We start from the raw sequence: 22,995 nt of genomic DNA, 5'->3' as shown, positions 1-22,995 counted from the left end.
TATTGCACAAAGACAACAAAATTCACAACATTTGGGGGCGTTATTAAATCTGATTCTGGTTATTATATTGTTTCTGATTCTCTACAAGAACAAAATTTACACCCAGCCCTCCCTTTTTATGCGGGGCGGAAACCTCCCCGACTCGACAACCCGCGTAGACGTTCTGTTTGAACGTCATGACGTACGGTCTCTGACTCAGAAGTTTGACCTGTCACCCCAGTGATGAGAGTGCCCGGATGCGGAGCTGCTCTGTGGCCACTTAGAGTTGCTGAATGAGGGAGAAAATGCCACTTCCCGTTCAAGTGTTAAATTTTCAGGTAAAGTGTTTATAGTTGCCTGGTCAAAGGGCGGATAATATTGCATTGGGAGGGAGGAAAATCTCCTTATGGAATAATGTAGAGGCATTAAACTGTAGCTTGTGGTACTGAACTGGGGCGAACATGACAGTTGGTTGCTGGCTGTGAAGCCAGAATGAACCTGTTACTAAGGGTCCTTTTGCTGCTCCTGTTCTCTGAGAGCGCATATCTTTGCTCCAAGAACGGTATCCTAACGTTTGAGATCTCTCAATCCTGCTTTGGTTCGTGTTAAACTGCTTCGTTAAATGGAGCCTGAGCAAAGTGATCCCTAATGATGGGCCTATTAGCTCAGGCTTCCTGGCTGGGCTCCTGCAACTGGTCTAGGGGTCGAATCTTAAAGCTTCTTATTTGTTTTCTGTTGCTTTACTGGAAAAATGTTTAGTTTACTAGTCTTATTGCGTTTCTATTTTGTATTAAGTTACTGTAAATATACATTATATAAGATGTTTTGGGTTATAAAACAAGCAGAATTCCTAATATTTAGTAAATACTTGGTGGTGTGGGAAGTTTGGTGCTGATAAGACTAAGCTGGGTATAACAACATAATGTCTAAGTTACAGGAACAGTACATAGAAACCTGAGTCATCGATTTGGAGACAGGAGCTGGGGGATTTAAATTTAAGTATTTTTTTAAATGCCGGAAAGGTGGGGGGAGGGCAGCTACCATTTGGGGATAATGATCAGGAAACTATAGCTTGGTGTAAGAACCTGACAGCAATATCCTTCTCTTAAGATGAGGAAAATCGCCATGCTTTTCTGTCCTCTGTGATTCTGGACTCAACAATAAAATCTACTCTTATATGCCTTCTAAATTTGTAATAATTGTGATGAATTATAAATGCTGATATTACTAATGATGTCAAAAAAACAAATAAGTTTTTAAAAAAAAAGATTGCATTCCTGATATGACCAGAGGCCCGAGGTCAGAGTCAGTTATGGATGTTGCGTCCTAGCTGTCTGTGATACGCAAGCCAGGGCAGTAACCTGATGTGACTACAACTGATTCCACACAGTTTGTGGAATGCAACTGCAATTTCATTCTTGTCTATCTTGTTTGAAAATTGAATATTTTTATATTTATTGTCTCAGTGATTTTATACTTTTCCTTAGCAAAGAATAGGGCAGGCTGTAAATCCAACTAAAGTTAAATTTATACATTTTTAGTCGGGCTTTATTTTTGGAACTTGACGCTTCTGACTTTTAGTAATGGTGAAGAGAAATTGCCCTGGACCGTTTTAAAATCAATCCCTGAATAAACAAATGATTAGTCTGTTTGAAAGGTTGAATAGAGATGCAAGTAAATTTTTGTACTATTATTAAATACAACTTCTGATGGGTTTGGAAATAAAATCAGTACTAAAGCATTTTTCCTCTGAAATTTTGGCCATTTTTCTTTCTAGTACTTTAAAATTTTTTATGGTAATTTGATGTGAGGTGGTCTCCCAACTCCAGTGCCAACTGTCCTCACATTCTCCTTTCAATCTCCCTACCCTTGTCACAGCATAAAATAGCCTTAACCAAAATTCAGGACACTATCTCAAATGATGTTTTTGCTGAGATTCTCCAATGTGATTGGCTATCTAATACCTCATCCATCATCCAGTTTTGTGAAGCTGTCCTTGCATGTTTGTTTTAATCAATCCAGCTGTATTAGGATTGTCATCTCAGAGGTTATCCGAGTATCAGTTATTAATTTTCCCTTTCTCCCTCTGATGTGTCTTGGCAGTAGCTTTTATTGGGGCATCATCAGAGAAATTTAAGGGGAGTTTGGTGCTGATAAGTCTATGCTGGATACAGAATCATAGCAGTTAAGTTATTTGACTTTTAGCTATCAGGGAGCACTTTGGCTTTAGTGGCTGTAACTCTATTAGTTTTAAGATAGCAATGGAAAAGGATAAGACATGTTTACAGGTTAGGGTCATAAACTGGAACAGGGCTAGTTTTGGGGAAATTAGGTGGAATCAATTGGGTGAGTCTGTTTGGAAAAAGAATGTGGAAGTTTTTAAGAGTGTGATAGCAATTGTCAGGAACAGTATGTTCCTGTTAGGGTGAAGGGTAAGTTTAGGGAACCTTGCCTAATGTGAGATATTGAGGCTCTGTTCAAGAATTATAAGTAGAAAGCATGTATTGGGTTAAAGATGTTGGGATCAGTGACTCCCTTGATGACTATAAAAAGATTAACACTACTCTTATGAGGGAAATCAGGAGGGCAAAGAGATGGTATGAGATGGATTTGGGCGGTAAGGTTAAGGAAAGTCCCAGAAGTTTTTATAGCTGTTTTAAAAGTAAGAGTTGCTTGGGAGAAAATAGGACCCCTTAGAAATCAGCAGAGCCACCTATGTCTTGAGCTGCAGGAGATGGATGAGAGTTTAACAAATCAGTGTTTACTGAGGAGAAAATCATTGTTGTTCAAGAGGTAACGCAAACAAGTGTAGATGTTTGGAGGATATTCATATTACCAAGCAGGACATGTTTGCAGCCTGACAGCTGATTAAAGTGTATAAATCCTCAGGGCCTGACAGTGTATTCTCATACTTTGTGGGAGGCTAGAGAGGGAAATGCGTAGATGTTTGCTTCATTGTTAGCCACTGGTGAAGTTCCTGAAGACTGGAAGGTTGTTAATGTTGTTCCATTGTTTAAGAAAGGTAACAAGGATAAGCCAGGGCCAGCCTGACATCAGAAACGGAAATTTAATGTAAAGGATTCTGAGGGACAGGATCTGTCAGCATTTGGATACACAGTCTGATTAGGAGGAAAGAGCATGGCTTTGTGCATGCTTGAAAAACCTTTTAGAATCTTTTAAGGAGCTAACCAAAAAGTTAGATAAGAGTAGGGCACTGGATGCTGTGTATTTTGACTTTAGCAAGGCCTTCAAAAAGAACCTGCATGGTAGGCTGGTCTGCAAGGTTAACTCCCATGAAGTCATGGGAGAACGGGTTAGGTGGATTGAAAAGTGACGCGAGGTTGGATGCAGAGGGTGGTGGTTGAAGTTGTTTCTCAGGATGGAGACCAGCGACTCGTCGTGTGCCACAGGTTTTGGCGTTGCAGCTCTTGTTACTCATTATTTATGTAGATGATTTACATGTGAATACATAAGGCTTGATCAACATGTTTGCAAATTGCATAAAATTAGGAGATGTTATTGGTGAAGAAATTTATTGTAGATTACAAAAGGATCTCGATCAGTTGGAGAAGAGGTCTGATGCAAGGCAAATGGATTTCAATACAGGCAAGTGTGAGGTGAAGCATTTTGGAAAATCAAACCAGTGTAGGACTTGTGCAATGAATAGGAGGGTACTAGGCAGTGTAATAGAACAGAGGGTCTTGGGAAAACAAGTGTATAGTTTGTTGAAAGTGGTGACGTAGGTAGACAGGATTGTGAAAAAGGTATTTAGTACACTAGCTTTCATCAGTCAGGACACTGAGGATAAGAGTTGGGTATTATATTGCAGTTATGTAAGAAGTTGGGGAGTCTGCAATTGGAGTACTGTATACAATTTTGGTCACTCTGAAAAGAGAAGATGTTGAACTGGAAGATGTTGAGTGCAGAAAAGGTTTCCAAAGATGTTGCCTAAACGAGCGGGCCTGAATTATAGGGAGTGATTTGTTAGGCTAGGTCTTTATTCCTTGCAATGTAGGAAAATGAGAGGCAACCTTATATAAAATATGTTTAAAATTATGAGAGGTCAAGATAAGGTGAATGGTAACAGTGTTTCTCCAGAATAGGGAAGAACAAAATTAGGGAGGTAGATTTAGGGAAAGATTTAAAATGAACCTGAGGGGCAACTACTTCACACAGAGGGTGATGAGTATATTGAATGAGCTGCCAGAGGAAGTAGCTGAGGCAGGTACAATATTATAATTTAAGGAGCACTTGGATCAGAACATGTAAGATTATGGGCTGAAGACATGAAATTGGGACTAGCTGGGTGGGCACCATGGTTAGCTTGCACTTCTTGGGCTGAAGAGCATGTATCTGTTGTATTCCTCTATGATTCTATTACACTATTGCCCTGCCATTTGACTGTTTGTCTGGTAGCCTCGATGTGTCAAAACGTAATTTAGTTCAACATTGACAAAGCTTAAGCCGTATCTTGGCACTCACTAGAAATTGCTTTTCTTTGTTGTTTACTCCATCTTCAGTCATGGTCGCTGCCCGATGGTGTTTCAGCCTGAATTAACAGGATCACTTAACAAGCTACGAGCCCATGGTGGTACAGGAAAGATTCTAGCATGGATAAAGCAATGGCTGATTGGCAGGAGGCAAAGAGTGGGAATAAAGGGAGCCTTTTCTGGCTGTCTGCCAATGACTAGTGGAGTTCTACAGGGGTCTATGTTGGGACTGATTTTTACGTTGTATGTCAGTGATTTCAATGATAGAACTTGATGGCTTTGTTGCAAAGTTTGCGCACGATATGAAAATAGGTGGAGAGGCAGATAGTATTGAGGAAGTACAGAGACTGCAGAATGACTTCAGGGAGAAGGCAGGAGATTGGGGCTAAGAGGAAAATTGGATCCACCATGATGAAATAGTGGAGCAGACTCTATAGGCCAAATGGCTTAATTCTGCTCCTGTATCTTATGGACATAATATTCTTTTTTGTAGTCTTGTCCTAATGAAAATCCTTACCTCAGTTCGAAAGAAAGTTTATCAATCACCAAAGCTATATAAATTTCATTCTGCAACATTTGTAACATACACCAGACTTCAATTTCCCTGTGGCTCAGATCCTTGTATGTGGCTTGTCATTCCTGAATTTGACAGAACATAGTATTTGCCCTCATAGCTTCCAACTTCAAAATATTCAAAATTCTGTCAAAGTTATTTTGAGAGTTGCACTGCCTTTCATCTTGATCAATCCATTAAAGAACCCCCATGCTGTTGTCCCACTTCATGTAGTTGGCTCCAAAATTATATTTCCCTTCAAATCCTTATTTCTCGTATCCCAGTTTTATTCACCCATTTTCGCCTGCCCTATGTTAGTGTTAGCAACAAAGCTGCCAGCTATTTTGATGGTGCAACGGGGTATCTTTTTAACCAATTTGTATTGTCCCTCCAATCCCTTCCTTGTCTAAGCAGGTTATTTTCATTTTATAAATCTTCATGTTATCACATTAGAAGTGATGTTATAGTTTGGTTGTCTTGTAATTAAAGTGGATTAAATTGTGAAGAAAGTATATTGCTCATTGATAGAACTATACTATAGTCTATGAATGCCCCTTTAGAATGGTAGAAATAGACCTTGAGCTGTTGAGCAGCATCACTGACTGTCCCAGCATTTCATTTGTTCATTACAGCCAATACTTTGTCTGTGTGGGGGGGGGGGATGATAGAATTTGGTTGTCTGTTCCGCCAATTAGTTTTATCAGAAACCAGAAGACCACGATTGATGCTAACATCTCCACTTCGCAGACAATCAACATTGGCGCACCTCAGGGATGTGTGCTTAGCTCACTGCTCTACTCTCTCTACATCCATGACTGTGTGGCTAGGCATAGTTTAAATGCCATCTATAAATATGCTGATGATAAAACCATTGCTGGCAGAATCTCAGATGGTGGCGAGAGGGCATACTGGAGTGAGATATATCAGCTAGTTGAGTGGTATCGTAGCAACAACCTTCACTCAAGGCTGGTGAGACCAAAGGGCTGATTGTAGACTTCAGAAAGTGTAAGACGAGGGAACATAACCCAATCCTGATGGTGGGATCAGAAATGGAAAGAGGAGCAATTTTAAGTTCCTGGGTGTCAATATCTCTGAAGACCTAACCTGATCCCAACAGATTGATGCAGCTATGAAGAAGGCAAGACAACAGTTATATTTCATTAGGAATTTGAGGAGATTTGGTTTCCCAACTAAAACACTCTAAATTTCCACAGATATACCATGGAGAGCATTCTAATGGGTTGTATCACTGCCTGGCATGGTGGTGGGGGCGGCGGGGGGGGGTGGTGGAGATGGTGGTGCTGGTAGGGAGGATGCTCCTGCATAGGATTGAAGAAAGCTGTAGAACGATGTAAACTTAGCTCCATCATGATGAGTACTGGCCTCCTTAGTATCCAAGACATCTTCAAGGAGTGGTGTCTCAGAAAGTCAGAGACCCCCACCACCCATTGTTACCATCAGGAAAGGGGTACAGAAGCCTGAAGGCACATACTCAGTGATTCAGGAACAGCTTCTTTCTCTCTGCCATCAGATTTCTAAATGGAGATTGAATCCATGAGCACTACCTCGAACTTTTTAAGTTTCTGTTTTTGCACTACATATTTTAATTTTGTTTGTGTGTAATAAACCTGATTCTGATTTAAGTGGTTTCAGTCTAAGATGTCGACAATTCCACTCCCCTGACAAATGCTGCTGAACTGCTGAGTTGCTCCAGATTCCAGCATCTGCATTTTCTTGTGTCAGCAAATGGGGAATAAAGGGGTTTTAAAAGTGGCAAATACTACTCTTCTTGTAATGTGAGTTTACATTCACATGAAAATCTGTGTTTTTACAAACTGTTCAGTTCTATTTCTTATGTTTCCTGCCATCAAATGTATTTTATAACGAGTTTGTGCCTCAAACTTTTGCAGTTGAATATTTTGATTGCTGAAAAGATTTATAGCATAATCAGATCACAGGTCTGATTAACAGGCCAGTAATTAACAGAGAAGGCAGTCTGGGTTGGTAGTACCCAGTTTTAAAAGCCGTTCACGGTAAGTTATGGAGGTTTGTGTTAAAAGCAGCAGTTAAGATATTTGGTGAATGTTTTGGGTTTAAAGTGAGCTTGAGTCCATTTGAACCAGATGTAAACTATGTTTAGCAATACACTCAAACTTGTACAATGTCACTGAAAGCTCAGTGTTTGACAACTAATTGCCAGTACAAGCATAGAAGTACTTGCATTATCTGATTGTGTATGCTGAGAGTGATATTTTACAAACAAAGCACTTTGTGATTCTTAGCTTTTTAATGTCTAACTCTTTATGAAATTTGAGTCTGAATAATTGGTCATTTATTCATTGGTTTACATCTGTTAAGTTGGCAAGCAAACAGTAATTGGTACTGATTAATTCAAAGCAATTATTTTGAATGTTCAAAATCCATTATTCTGATTATATACGTTAGTTTAAAAATATCTGATTTTTTTAATGGTGGTATTATAACCATTGTACCGTAACAGAACATAGAACAGTTCAGACCCTTCAGCCCACAATGTTGTACCAAACCAATTAAATTAGTAACCAAATGGCTAACTAATCTCTTCTGCCTACACAATGTTCATATCCTTCCATTTTCTTCACACTCATGTGCCTCTCTAAACATCTCTTCAAAGTCCCAAATGTTTCTGCCTCTACCACCAGACAAAGCATTCCAGGCACCCACCATTTTGTATATATAAAAAAAAAACTTGCTCCTCTCATCTCCTTTGAAATTACCCCCTCTCATCTTAAATGCATGCCCTCTGGTATTAGCCATTTCAATCCATGGAAAAAGATATTGTCTGTTTACTCTATCTATACCTCTCAATATTGTAAATCTCCATCAGATCTCCCCTCAGCTTCCACTGCTCCAGAGGAAACAACCCAAGTTTGTCCAGCCCTTTTTTGTAGCACATGCCCTCTAATCCAGACAACATCCTGAAAAAACCTCTTCTGTACCCTCTCCAAATCCTCAATGTCCTTTCTATAATGGGGTGACTAGAACTGAATGCGATACTCCAGATGCAACTTAACTAGTGTTTTACAAAGCTGCAACTTAACTTCCTGAATTTTGAACTCAATGCCTCGACTAATAAAGGCAAGCATGCCCTGTGCCTTCCTGACCACCCCATTAACCTATGCAGCCGCTTTCAGGAGCTATGAACTTGAACGCCAAGGTCCCTCTGCTCATCAACGCTGTTAAGGATATTGCTGTAACAGTGCAACACTTCACATTTGGCTGGGTTAAATGCCATCTGCCATTTCTCTGCCCATCTCTGCAACTGATCTATATCCCATCGTATTCTTTGCCAGTATTCTACACTATTCACTCACCAATCTTCGTATCATCTGCTCATTTACCAACCCACCCTTCTACATTATCATCCAGGTAATTAATACATTACAAACAGCAGAGGTCCCAGTATAGATCCCTATGGAACACCACCAATCACAGACCACCAGCTAGAATAAGTACCTTCAATCGCTACGTTGTCTTGTATAGGCAGGGCAGTTCTGAATCCAGACATTTCACCATGGATTCCATGCATCTTCATCTTCTGGATGAGCCTCCTATGAAGAATCTTGCCAAACTCCTTACTAAAATCCATATAGGCAACATCCACAGCTCTACTTTCATCAATCACTCTTATCATCTTGCCAAAAAACTCAGTCAAGTTAGTAGGACGCGACTTGTCCCGCATAAAATCATGTTGGCTCTCCCTAGATAGGCCATGGTTTTCCAAATCCTCATGAATCTTATCCCTAAGAATTCTCTCCAGTAATTTCCCTATCACTGATGTGAGACTCAATTGGTCTGTAGTTTCCAGGTTTACTGGTTGCCTTCTTGGTAGTCTTCCAGGACCTCACCTCTGGTTAGAGAGGAAACAAAAGGATTGTTCAAGGCCACGGCAATCTCTTAGTTTGCCTCTTTCAATAAACTGGGGTATGTCCTTTCAGGCCCTGGGTATATATTCACCTTGCTACTCTTTAAGAAAGCCAATACCACTTCCTCCTTTACTTTGAAATCCCCTAGCATATCAATACACTCAGCACTGATCTCCCTATCCTCAATGTCCTTTTTCCTTTGCCATCCTTGTCCTTCTGACTGGAACATGCTTGTCCTGTGTTTGATGCAGTTGGTTTTCAAATACCCTTCACGCGTCAGATGAGGACTTGCTTTAAAGCAAATGTTCCCAATTAACTCTCCCTAACTCTTGTAATTTGCCCTGTTCCAATTTAATACACTCCTGCAAGATCCGTACTTGTCCTTATCTTTAGCTATCTTAAAATTTAAGGAGTTGTGGCCACTGTTACCTAACTGCTCGCCCACTGAGAGGCTAGTTGCCCACTGAGAGGCTAGTCACCTGAGCAGACTCGTTACCCACGTTGCAATGTTGTACGTTACTGCCATTTGATTAACTGATAAATTAGTTGTTTCTATGTCTACTTTAGGTTTAAGGTTTTGGAAAAACAGTTCCTAATTTTTACAATTAAGGCTTATTTTGGTAATATATTCTGTAAAATAAAGTTTCTAAAGGAGTCAGTGCTGCAGCATCAATATTAATTTTGCACGATTTTTAGTCAATTCAATATATGTATATTGTAATTGATTTACTTATATTTTTAAATTTTCTTCTATATTATGTATTGCATTGAACTGCTGCTGCTAAGTTAACAAATTTCACGACACATGCTGGTGATAATAAACCTGATTCTGATATTTTTTTTGCATTCTGGCAATGTGATTGGCAATACCTTGAATTTGTTTCATTAAGTATGTAAATATCAATCATGTTTTCTGCTTGCTGTATGTTGCCTGGAACAAAAAATTTTAATGGTACAATATATTGAAGATTATAATGTTTTGTAATGGAAAAAATGTGATAGAAGTTGTACAATAAGTAACAAGAGATTAATAGTATATTTAAGTTAATAGGTAATTAGTTATTCTGTAAACAATATAACATTTTCAAGCTATTAGGAAGTTTACTTCTGAATTAGTATAGCTAGATTTGCTTCTAAGCACAAATGTGGAAATACTGATGAAAATTTCATTCCTCTTTCCCAGGCAAGCACTGTGTCAGGGGCAGGGAATGCAGATAGTCAGGAAGGGTGTCGAGATAGCTCCACTCCCAGCTCAGCTACTTCTTCGCTCTCAGACCTTTACCTGACACCCCACAGCAGTAGATCAGACTTGTTTCTACATAGCACGGCAGGAGATTTCAGCCTTAGCGCCAGCTTATCAGCCTGCACTCTGCTCTATGAGGTACCTCAATCGCCAGGAAAAATGATGAAGGAAGCACACAGCTCAACAATGACTGTTCATCTGGTTTGAGATGTGGGAGTATACAGTGCCTTGAAAAAGTATTCAGGCTCCACAACTACTTTCACATATTACTGTCTCATTTTCTAAATTTAAAATATATCGGAGTAAGATTTTTTGAGCTAATCTACAAAACATTATGCATCATGACAAATCAAAATAAAAATTCCAAAACCTACCAACAGTTTACTAAAAATTAAAAACCAAAATTGAGGCTGAAAACTATTCATCCCCTTTGTAATTACTATGCCAACTTTCCTCAAGTGCAATAGTCTATATTACCTTACTAACTCATCCAATTTGTTGATGTAAAAAAACTGGAGAATCACCTGTTTTCAATGAATTCATAAGAATAAATATCCCCTCTGTCTGTAAGGTCTAACAGTATGGTAGATCTTCAGCAGACCAAACCAAAATGAAGAGAAAAGACCATCCAAGACAAGTCAGGGAAATGATTATAGAGAAGCACAAATCTGGGGAAGGGTACGAGCTGATCTCAAAGGTACTGAACATACCTTGGAGCTCAGTGCAGTCCATCGTGGAAAAATATGTAAGCACAGCCGTGCTGCTAGGTCAGGCTGCCCCTCTAAACTTAAGTTACTGGAGAAGAGAGGCTACCGTGATGCAAACAGTCACTTTGACTGAGCTGCAGACGTCAGTGGCTGCAACTGGAGATGAAATTCATTGCTCCACCATCTCTAACTTCTTGTACAAAAAGGGTATTTATGGAAGACTGGCAAGGAAGAAACCCTGGCTTAAAAAAAAACCCTTGCTCGTAAAGACTTTGTTAAGCAAAACTTTGAAGATACTGTATAGATGTGGAGAAAGGTCTTGTGATCAGATGAAGCTAAAGTAGAACTTTCTGGCCTCAACACTAAGTGGTACAAATCTAATACTGCACATCCCTACTGTAAAGTATAGTGAAGGTAGCGTCATGCTAGCGGGGTGCACTTCAGCAGCAGGGACTGGAAACCTGGTCAGGATTTATGCAAAGATGAATGCTGCTAAGTACAGAGAGTTCCTGGATAAAAAACCTGCTAGCATCTGCCAGAAAGCTTAAACTGAGGGGGAAGTTCACCTTCCAGCAGGACAATGACCCAAAACACACTGCCAGAGCAACCATGGAGTGGTTTCAAATGAAGAAAATTGATGTTCTTGAGTGGCCCAGTCAGACTCTCTGACTTTAACCTGATTGAGCATCTCTGGCAAGACCATAAGATTACTGTCCACGGCCACTCCCCAACTACCTGGCATAGTTTGAGCAATTTTGCAAGGAGGAATGGGCAAATTTTGCTCCATCATATTGCACAAAGCTAATCCAAACACTTGTTGTGAAAGACAACTAACTATAATAGCTGTACAAGGTGGCTCAACTAAGTACTGAGCAAAGGGGATGAATACTTTTGAACTGCTGACATTTCAGTTTTTGAATTTTTGTTTTTTAGGGCTCTACTCTGGGGTAAAAAGGGAAGATGTAATTCACAAATAAAAAATATCTCAGTTAAATTGATGAAAATCCCTTGTTGTAATACTCATTTATGTGAACAAAGGGTTGGGGGCTGAATACTTTTACAAAGCACTGTTTGTTTATATTTTAGTCTACAATTTATCATCCAAATGCAAAATACCACGGTGCTGGAAACCCTAAAATTAAAAAACAGAAACTGCTGGAAGGATTCACTAGGTCAGATAACATCAATGGAAAAGGAAAGAGTTAATATTTGTTATTAGCAATCTTTTGAGTTATAAAACTAAAATGTTACCTCAGTTTCTCTTTCCATATAAACTTCCTGATATGATAACCATGTCCAACGTTTTTGATGCTCATATTTTAGTGTTAATACAAGCGAAGCAATTGCTAATACTATTATTTTTTTAGTGATAAAACTTTGAGCTCCTTCTTGGACCTTCTGGATAGCAACAGTTCCTGCACGTGAGTTAATAAAATAATATAATGAGCTAGAAAGAGCTTGAGGGTCTTTTAATGGTGATAATGATCGTAAAACTCCAATTTGTTCTAAATTTCTGTGTTCAAAATCCAAATTTATTTCAACGTAAGATGTTCTATTGGACCCAATAATGATGATACATACCTAATTTTAATCCAGCACCAGTGGTATGATTAATGAAGTACTCCTGAAGCAGGACTTTCCTTGGTTAATAATTCTTTTACGCATTGAATGGGTTAAAAATGTCATAATCCTGTTAATTGTTGTGTTCACTGCTATTTATTTGTAAAGAATTAACAAAGTTCCTTTGGTTTAGCCTTGATGCAGTTGAACTTTGAGTTAGTGATTCTTGGAACAGAGATGAGAATCTGCATACAAGAGCTGTGCAAAAAGGCTGCAGCTTAAATACTCATCCATTTCACTGTCTTTAGTTGTCAGATTGAGAAACAATGTGAAAATGTGATCAAATTTGGAAAGAAAATCCAGATTGTATGTGGAGAAGCAATATAGTTTACACATTATGAGGGAAAGAAGTGTTTGAAGTACAAAAAAGAAAACATTTAAAAACCTTTTAAAAGTAGCAAGCCTAAATTCTTATTCTTTTATCATTAAATGGCGGTCATTTAAAATTGCGCATCCTTTGTACACATGGCTATGTCCCACTGAATGGCATTCTGTGGATTTATTCCACAAGGGTTAATGGACTACATACAGATCTCTACAACACTGTTGTAAAACAGTTTTTTTAATATATTTTCCGTGTTCCCAGGGGCATTTTATGGCAGTTTATACTGTGCATATTCATGCATATCCATGAGGCTCTGGCTTTAGCTGCTACCCAATTACATTTGTCTCATTGATACTGCCTTTGAATTTTGGTAGTTCTTATACTACAGTCGTACTGGCTGAAATTGTTGTGAAATTATCTAAGATTGGAAAAGTGTTCAAAATTATCAAAGTGCATGCATGTCACGATATACAACCGTGAGTTCCATTTTTTTGTGAGCATACTCAATAAATCGTATAACCATAATAGAATCAATGAAGGACTGCACTGGCAGGGCAGACAACTAGTGTATAAAAGACAATGAACTGTGCAAATACAAAAGGAAAGAGAAAAATGACATAATAATAAATACATGAGCAATAAATATCAAGAACATGAGATAAAAGGTCTTTGAAAGTGAGTCCATAAGTTGTGGGAACAGATTCGTGATGGGACAAGTGAAGTTGCGTGAAGTTATTTCCTCTGGTTCATGAGCCTGATGGTTGAGGGGTAATAACTGTTCCTGAACAGTTATTCAAGGTCTGTTAAGTGCACTTGCATTTAGCTAGATTTCTTCCACTATTTATAATACATAACTTTAAAATATCAACTGTTGACTCTATTACAACCTCACAAATGCATACAAGTACAAATACAAATTAGTGTACAGCAAGAAAAATAAATTAATAGAACCCTCAATGGCAATTGAGCTTACATATCTTTCAAAAATAACTGATTATGCTATTAACGTTCTATTCTATAGGTGATTAAACAACAAATGATGATAAGAACAGGGCATTTTGTTTAAATATGACTTCTTAAATCGCAGATAGTTTTCATCAAGGTAAATCTAGTTTCAAAGGTAATAATTAATTTCTATAGCTCAAACCTTATAGCGATCAAATTGCTGAATAGCCTCCTTTTTAAAGGTAAGATTTTCATGCAAGGTGAAATAAAACCAGAAGTGATTACTTTCTTGTTTGGTTGCTTAAGTTATGGAACAGCAGAATTCTGCAATTCTAAATTAGTGCTGCAGATTGCATTTTGTTGAAGAGTTATCGGTCTTGGTTTATTATGGTCAGGTGTACCAAGTTACAGTGAAAGCTTGTCTTGCATATTGTTCATACATGCTAAATCAATACACAATATATTAAAGTAGAACAAGGTAAAACAAAAACAATAAAGAATGAAGTGTAGAAGTTTCAGAGAAAGTACAGTGCAGGTAAACAGTAAAGAACAAGATCATAATGAGGTACATTGTGAGGTCAAGAGTCTGTCTTATCATACAAGAGGTCAGTTCAAAAATCTGATAATAGTAAGATAGAAGCTGACCTTGAGCCTGGTGGTATGTCCTTTTAAGCTTTTGTATTTCTGTCCAGTGGGAAGGAGAAGAGAGAATGCCCCACGGTCTTGTGAACTACAATTTTGGCATGCTACACCTAATAATTAAAATCACTAATTTAACAACAGTGCATAACTCAAAATTTTTTTCTTTTTCTTTGCATTTTTTTGCTGCTAATGGCTTAATTATCAGTCTAAAATGTCATTGATATATGCCATATTAAAATGTAAACTGATGCTAGATTTCAACAGAATCTGTTTCTCTCTTTATTTTTTCCTTTGTGTTCTTTGTCTTTCACAATTATTAGCAATTTTATTATTTTTAATTCTCAGCTTCTGTGTCCCATCTCCCGTTATCTCCTGTTAATGTTTTTTTCACTAATCATATGCATCATTCAATTGTTCAATTTAATAAAGAATGTATATAGTATACAACCTGAAATCCTTGCTCTTCGGAGACATCATGAAACAGAGAGAAAAAAACCCAAAGAATGAATGACAGATAAAACTTTAGAACCCCAACCCCCCCCCCCCCCCCACACACACACACACACACACACACACACACACACACACACACACACACCCACCCTCAAGGAGCAGCAAAAACATCAATCCTCTCCCTCCCCACTAGCTCCAGTAGAAGCATCACCCCCCCCACCACCCACCATGCAAGTAATAGCAAAGCTTCCAAAGGCCATGAGGTAGAGTCCATCAAAAACTGCTGTCCATCCCAACACTGCGACATCTCAGACAGTCTCTGTCACTCTCACTCAAAAATGAGGGAGTGAGAGGAGAGGCCAGCAGCCCCCTCACTCACCATTGAGCGGGGGAGAGAGCTCTAGTTCAGAGGCCACCTTTTGACAGCAGCATATACCGACTGCACGCTATCTTGATGTTTCTATCTCCCCGAATGCTTTAGTCAGCGACACTGGCGTGGAATCAGGTCGTCCACAGCACCACAGCATGAAGGTGCGCATCTTCTAGACCGCACCTGGTGATATCAAAACACTAGGCCATTTGGCGAGTTCTGCGAGTGAGAAACCACCCACCGCCTGTGAAGAACCTAGTTTGAGTGCAGTTGTAGATCACGGATTCTGGCTGGACCACAGCCACCTTAAAAAAAGAAAAAAGAATCTGAATACTGCAGTTAAATCCTTTCCAGCAGATTTCTTCTGCTGCTGTAATGTTGGAAAGGCCCTAATACAAAATACTCTCTTTGTAATTGACCAGGGCACAGTTCCATCCTGTAGCTCTTCATATATATTTTACTCCAATATCTTCCTTCATTGCCCTCATTTTATGCCTTATTTGGTGCAGTACTCTTAGTTGCTTCCCAGTCAGCTTCCAGCAAGAGCACCCCTAGAAATGAACCTTTCGGCTGGCTGGTGGCGCAGTGACATCGGTGCTGGACCTGGGAGCTCCCGAGTACGCTTTCCATCTGTGCTGGGTTGAGTGTTGAGATCGCAACTCGACCTCGTAAAATAAAAAGGGAAACACACTGCGAATATGTCTCTGTGAGGAGTGGCGCGCCACACAGTCTCTCTCTTGCTCTGCGTCTTGTAAAAGCCATAAAAAAGACGTCATCACAGATGCATGCATGCACACGCAGACGCGCACCACACGCACGTACGCAGGCACACGCCAAAAAAAAGAAATACACCTTTCTTCACATGCACACCATGACCTCTAAATGACCCTGAATGACCTAACCGTAGTGCCTTCTCTCCCTAGTGCCTGCTCTCCTTCCTTTGCATGCTTTTCCTTGATGCAAATACCTGAAAACAGGATCTGCTGTCTAGGACCTACCAGAAATGTTGCAATGTGCATTTCTCGATGAGCCACATTATCCGTTTGATAAACATTAGGAAGTCTCAACCCATTGTCTTTATCCAAAGTCTCACATTCTTTGGTTACTGAATCCATTCACATTCACATCCACAGCTAATTCTGAAGTTGTTTTTCTAAATTAACTAATTTCACCAATGCAGCATTGGCTATAAAGCGTTTTGAAAAGGATATGACGTGTACAAGTAGAAGTATTTTGTTCTCAAATCCAGCTGGCTTATTGATCTGCATCCTATACTTCGGTCCCCAAAGGTCAATTAAAACAGAACTCTGTTGCCTGTATCTTATTCTGCATCAGCTTCCATTCACTTATTACTTTTGACCTACTCTGACTGTTACATTACAACTTCAATTTTCATCTTGTTCTTGAGTTTTGTTTGTATCTAAGATTCTGACCCTTCTCCTAAATTATTAGGAAACCCCACACCACACCACCACCTTCTCTTTGCTCCACCATTATCAATAGTTTATATGGCTAGTTATAGCATCACAACCTGTGATGTTAGGGCAGAGCAGTTTAGTTCTATATTTAATGAGTCATCAATAGTTTATCTACCTTTTGAAGGCAGTAATCAAGTTTTAGGTTAAGTCCTGGGAAAGAAAGACCTGATTAGTTTCACTATATAAAATGAAATATTCATAGTTCTATATTTGCATGGAGCTAACAATTTAGTTCGGGTTATAATAGAGAAAGTCTAATTGAAATTTGGTAACTCTTTACTTGTTCTTCTAAAGCAAAAGTACAGCTTCATTGGAATACTGATTTGGGATGTAGATGACTTAACAGAGTGAATAAAACAAATTAGATTATTTTAGACAAGTTTAGTAGTTCATGCTGTATTATGCTTTTTAAGTTTAATGCGAAAATGAGTATGCTATGTAAAGCATTCTCATTTCAGCCAAGATATTTTCATGTTGATGCATATAATTGTAATAAGTAAAATTATATAAAATTGGTATTCCCCTTAAAGTAGCAACTTAATTAAAACACTGACTTGTTGACTTTCTATTTTCTATCATTCTGCTTTAATTGTATGTAACAATCTTTCCAACCAGTATTATCGCTTACTTATTTTATCTGTTTCCTATTTTTTTTTCTGTGCCTCCCAGGGAGCAGTGGAACCAATGCAGATAGATGCTGACCCTCAGGATGATCAGCAGAATGCACCTGACACGAACTACGTGGTGGAAAATCCCACACTGGTATGTCAGAATTCAGAGATTCATTGATAAAGGAACTTATGAGAAAAGACTTCCATTCACCCAACTTGCTACCTGAAATAATAATGGAAGTTTTTTTTCTTAAAAAAAAGAGAAGTAAATTGTAGGATGATGGAGATAATTTTATAGCTCTTTCAACAATCATTAGTGATGCTTTGTGTTTTTTTTGTTTTTCTTGGTGAGATGGGGATGTCACTGGCAATAAAGGTGTTTATTACTTATCCATACTTGTTCCTGAACTGAGAAGGCAGTTAAATAGCCAACCACATTTATGGTTCTGGCATTGCACATTGTTCCTGACCATGTAAGGATTGTAGATTTCCTTTTCTGAAGGAAGTTAGAGAACCAGATGAGCTTTTGAAACAATCTGGTGGTTTTATGGTTACAATTGCTTGATATTTTTTAATCTGCAGATTTTGTTTAATTACTTGAGTTTAAATTCCCAAAATATTTTGGTCAAATTCAAACAAATATTTGGATCAATTTTACAGAACACTAGTCCATGACTTAACATATCACAGTTTGCAAAATATCTAATATTAAACTTTGCTGTATGATTCAATAACAGCACCTGTTTACTTTATCTTTGTCAATTCTTGTGAATGGTGAACTCTCTTAGAAGTGTTTAAAGTATGCCCGAAGTTTTTATGGTCTTTTCATTATATTAATCAACACCTCTTTGAAGACATATACCTCCCATTTGTTGCATGCTCCGAAATAATGCTGATTTAGGATTGCCGTCACATTTGCACCTGTAGCGATAATATATAAAACTTTGTATATGTTAACATCACAACTAGTATTGCTTTTCGTATCTAATAAGAAGACACAAAAAACTCCTGGAAATGCTAGAGAATAAGAAGTTCAGCCCTGCCTGAACAATGATAAATTTTAAGGACTTGAAAACTGCAACTGCAGAGGTAGTGGATGCGCTGTTTATCATCTTCTAAAATTCTGTATATTTTTGAAATGCCTCTTGGAAGTTTTAGGGTAGCAATCATGCCTCCTCTTCCCCCACTCCCCATTTAAGAATGGTGGGGGGGGGGGGAGAAAAAAACATGGCATCGTTGTTCTGTTAACTTATCTCAATTGTAGGAATCTATAATAAATACTGTGATACAAGATACTTAAAAGATAATAATATGAGTGAGCATTGTCAACGTGGTTGTATGAAAGCAAAGTCATGTTGATTGTAGTTCTTTCAAGTTTATTTAGTAAAGTGAATGAGGAGGAATATATAGATGCAGTGGATTTGGGTTTTGGGAAGGCCTTTGGTTATGTCCCATATAGATGCCATGAATGAGGTTGGAGCACATGTAATTGAGTATGGATTCAAAATTGGTTAAGAGATAGAAATCAAGAGTAGGATTAAATGGGCCTTTTCAATTTGGCAGACTATTATGCATGGGCCCCAACTATTCACAATATTTATCAACAATTTTGGCTGAAATGTAAAATTTCTGTTTGCTGATGAGACAAAACTAAGTGGGAGCTTGAGTAGTGATGAGGATGCAAAAAGGCTTAAATGATACATAGTGAGTGGGCAATTACATGGCAAATGGATTGCAATGAGAAAAATTACTGATATTTACTTCAGTAGCAAAAGCAAATGCTGAATATTTTTCATAAATGATGAAAGATTGGAAAGTATTTATGTCCAAAGGGACTGGGGTGTTGTACTGGTTCATTGAAAACTAATATGGGAGTGCAGCAGGCAATTAGGAAGGTAAAAGATACGTTGGCCTTTATTGTAAAAGCACTGAGTATAAAGTTTATCTTTCTGCAAGCATGTAGAGCATAGAGTCATTGCACATTAGGTGCAAGTTTGGTTGTCGTAGAAAGCATATATTTTTCCAAGAGGGAGTGCAGCAGATTTTCTCTAGAATGGTGCCTGAAATGCTCGATGGATCATGCAAGGTGAGCCTGAATAGGATTGATTGATTTCTATTCGTTAGTTCTGAACAATAAAAGCTAACATCTTTGAAACATAAAATTCTTAAAGGCTGATGGATAGATGTAGGAAGGATAATTCCCCGTGGCTAAAGAATCTAGAACTGGAACAGTCTCAAAATAAGGGATATAACTGAAGTAAGGAGAAATTTCTTCATATTGAAGGTGATAAATCATTGGATTTCTTCATCCTGAATAGGTTTGAAAGTTCAGTCATTGATTGCATTCAAAACACAGGAACAGATTTCTGGAGAGTAGAGGAATTACAGATATGGGTATGGATGAGAGAAAAGACCATAGGAAGATCTGCCTTTGATTAGATGCAAAGGGCCCAATGTCCTACTTCTTTAGCAATTTCTTGTTTATTTATGTTCCCACCTTCTCCAGCCCAAGTGATTATATACAAGCAGTGGCCACTTTATTAGCTATACCTGTACACATGCTCAGAAATGCAAATATCTAATCTGCCAATCACGTGGCAGCAATTTGATTCATAAAAGCATGCAGTGATGGTCAAGAGGTTCAGTTGTTGTTCAGGCCAAACATCAGATTGAGAAAGAAATGTCTTATAAATTACTTTGACCATGGAATGATTGTTGATGCCAGACGGGGTAGCTTGAGTATCTCAGAAACTGCCGATCTCTTGGGATTTTCACACACCAGTCTCAAGAATTTACAGGGACTGGTGCAGAAAAGGAAAAAAAAAAAAAATCCAGTGGGCAGCAGTTCTGTGGGTGAATATGCTTTGTTAATGAAAGAGGTCAGGGGAAAATGTCCAAACTGGTTCAAGATGGCAGTAACTCCACTAATCATGCATTACAGCATTGACGTGCAGAAGAGCATCACTGAATGCACAACATGTTGAACCTTGAAGTGGATGGGCTACAGTAGTGGTCCCCAACCACCGGGCCGCAAAGCATGTACTACCAGGCTGTGAGGAAACGATATGAGTCAACTGCACTTTTCCTCATTCCCTGTCACGCCCACTGTTGAACTTGAACGCACGCGAGGTCATCAGTTGGTCATTAACCTACAACTACTCGATGAATAAAAAACAAACGTCGCTTGAAAGTTTCTTTGGAAGAGATGGTAGGGGACATAAAAGGCCTAACGATGATGATAACGCAGAGACAGCTGAGGCCGAGACTGCAGAAAAAAAGAAATCTTCCTTCAGCAGAAAATACGACGAGTCGTACATAAAATATGGCTTTATTGCGACCGGTGACTCGCACGCTGCAAGCCCCTTGTGTATGATATGTGGAGACAAGCTGTCTAATGAGGCAATGAAGCCCTCAAAACTGCTTCGGAACCTTGAGTCCAAGCACCCTGCACTTAAAGACAAACCTGTTGAGTTTTTGAGCGGAAAAAACGTGAGCAAGCGGGACAGAAGCAAGTGCTGAGAGCCGCCACCTCCACAAATGCTGCTGCTCTGAGAGCGTCGTACTTAGTGGCCAGCGTATTGCTAAGGCTAAGAGGCCTTTCACTGTTGGTGAAGAATTGATTCTGCCTGCTGCCAAGGACATGTGCCGTGAACTGTCGGGAGAAGCTGCAGCTAGCAAGATGGCACAGGTTTCTCTTTCGGCTACCACAATTTCAAGGAGAATCGATGACATAGTGGAGGACATCGAAGCACAGCTGTTAGAACGTCTTAACGGGTCTGGTTTCACTACCCGAGTCAAAGAGGTTGCTCCTGAATGCCAGTCTACACACTGTGTCACACACACAGGGAAATGCTGGCTAGCCAAAAAATGTCACCTGATCTTAACAGCTTATTGAGTGACGTTGTTGAAGCTATCAATCACATCAAAGCAAAAGCCCTTAACTCACGTCTGTTTGAGCAGCTTTGCGAGGAAATGGATGCAGAGCACAAACGCCTTCTCTTACACACTGAAGTCAGGTGGCTGTCAAGGGGGAGAGCCCTGGCCAGGGTTTTTGAGTTAAGAGAACAGCTACAGAGATTTCTTTCAAGAAAAAAGTCACCACTGGCAGCACACTTCAGTGACGAGGAGTGGATAGCAAAACTCGCTTATCTGTGTGACATCTTCAACCTGCTCAATGAACTCAATTTGTAACTTCAGGGGAGAATGACATCTGTCTTCAAGTTAGCAGATAAAGTGTCTGCTTTCACAGCCAAACTGGAACTGTAGGGACGGCGAGTGGATGGGCATATTTGACATGTTCCCAATATTAGCTGGGAACTTGTGAGAGACTGAGGCTCACAGCTGGTGCCCGAACACCTGTCTTCGCTGTCGACAGAATTCCAGCGTTACTTCCCAACTGCAAATGACCCAAGACGTGCAAAGGAATGGGTCCGTGACCCATTTGTGAATGTCCCCGGTGAATCATCCATGTCAACGCGGGAAGATCAATTCCTCGAGCTTGCAAATGACAGTGGGCTGAAAAGTATGTTTGACATAACATCTCTGCCGGCGTTCTGGATCTAAGTCAAGGCTGAATTTCCTGAGATAGCCACGAAAGCACTGAAAACGTTCCTTCCATTTCCAACATCATATCTCTGGGAAGCGGGTTTTTCTGCAATAAATGCAATGAAAATTAAGTTGAGGAATAGACTGGACATAAGGAACCCCCTTATGACTTATAATTGACTATCACTATATTCATGCGAGGAAAATATGCGCTGTGTGTTTAATATTAAATTAGTTAGATAAACCCTTTTAGAAATGAAATTGAGTGTATTAGTCACTGATACGTGACTTATAGTTGAGTTATCACCTATATTCCGGTCGTGATTAATACTCCCCCCCCCCCCCCCCGTCAGCCAGTCCGCAAGAATATTGTCAATATTAAACCGGTCTGCGGTGCAAAAAAGGTTGGGGACCCCTGGGCTACAGCAGCAATAGACCACACTAGGTTCCACTCCTATACATAATAAAGTGGCCACTGAATTTGTATACTCCTTTTTGTTCCATTATTAGTGGTAATGCGGCTAGTTATAGTATCTTTTTCCTAAACCTACTAGTCATTTTCCATTTTTGTCCCGCCTTCACAATCCTCCTCAAAAAAAATTCAGCAACCTTTATCTTCAGCCACATTCCTTGCTTGTAGTACTTTTGTTTAGTGCCATTTTCTCCCAGGTTCTGCAGATGTGGAAATTTTGATCAACACAGAAAATGCTGGAGGAACTCAGCAAGTCAGGGGACATCTATGGAGTGGAATAAACGGTAGACACTTTGGCACGAGACCCTTTGCCAAGACTAGAAAGGAAGAGGGCTGGAGCCAAAATAGGAGGTGGGGAGAGGGGAAGGAGCATAAGCTAGCAGGTGATTCTGCTCCTTACTGATGTAAGATGAATTTAAGATTTTGACTTTGTCTGTTAACTCAGTTTACGTGGTTCCATGTAAAATGATGGTTAAATGACAAATAAAATACAGTGGCCTGCAAAAGTTTGGGCACCCCTGGTCAAAATTTCTGTTACTGTGAATAGTTAAGTGATTAGAAGATGAACTGATCTCCAAAAGTCACAAAGTTAAAGATGAAACATTCTTTTCAACATTTTAAGCAAGATTAGTATATTATTTTTGTTTTGTACAATTT

At 39.2% G+C, this 22,995-nt stretch overlaps 1 protein-coding gene across 2 annotated transcripts in view; it reads left to right on the top strand.

Moving 5' to 3' along the window:
• Positions 1-200: 200 nt before the first annotated feature.
• The window catches only part of gps1 (G protein pathway suppressor 1), a 78,678-nt gene continuing 55,883 nt past the window's right edge, over positions 201-22,995 (top strand). The window contains exons 1-3 of one of the 2 annotated variants that reach the window (XM_063074430.1): positions 257-317; positions 12,245-12,298; positions 17,380-17,472. In XM_063074430.1, coding sequence (XP_062930500.1) covers positions 17,395-17,472 — 78 coding nt within the window. In that variant the 5' untranslated portion in view covers positions 257-317; positions 12,245-12,298; positions 17,380-17,394. Of the gene's footprint in view, positions 318-12,244; positions 12,299-17,379; positions 17,473-22,995 lie in introns of both variants that reach the window. The other variant, XM_063074429.1, reaches the window with a different exon arrangement.

The sequence above is a fragment of the Mobula hypostoma genome, chromosome 22, assembly GCF_963921235.1.
Source record: "Mobula hypostoma chromosome 22, sMobHyp1.1, whole genome shotgun sequence".
In the NCBI taxonomy this organism is placed as follows: Eukaryota; Metazoa; Chordata; class Chondrichthyes; order Myliobatiformes; family Myliobatidae; genus Mobula; species Mobula hypostoma.
Note: the sequence above shows the minus strand (reverse complement) of the source record. Positions and strands in the feature narration are given on the sequence as shown.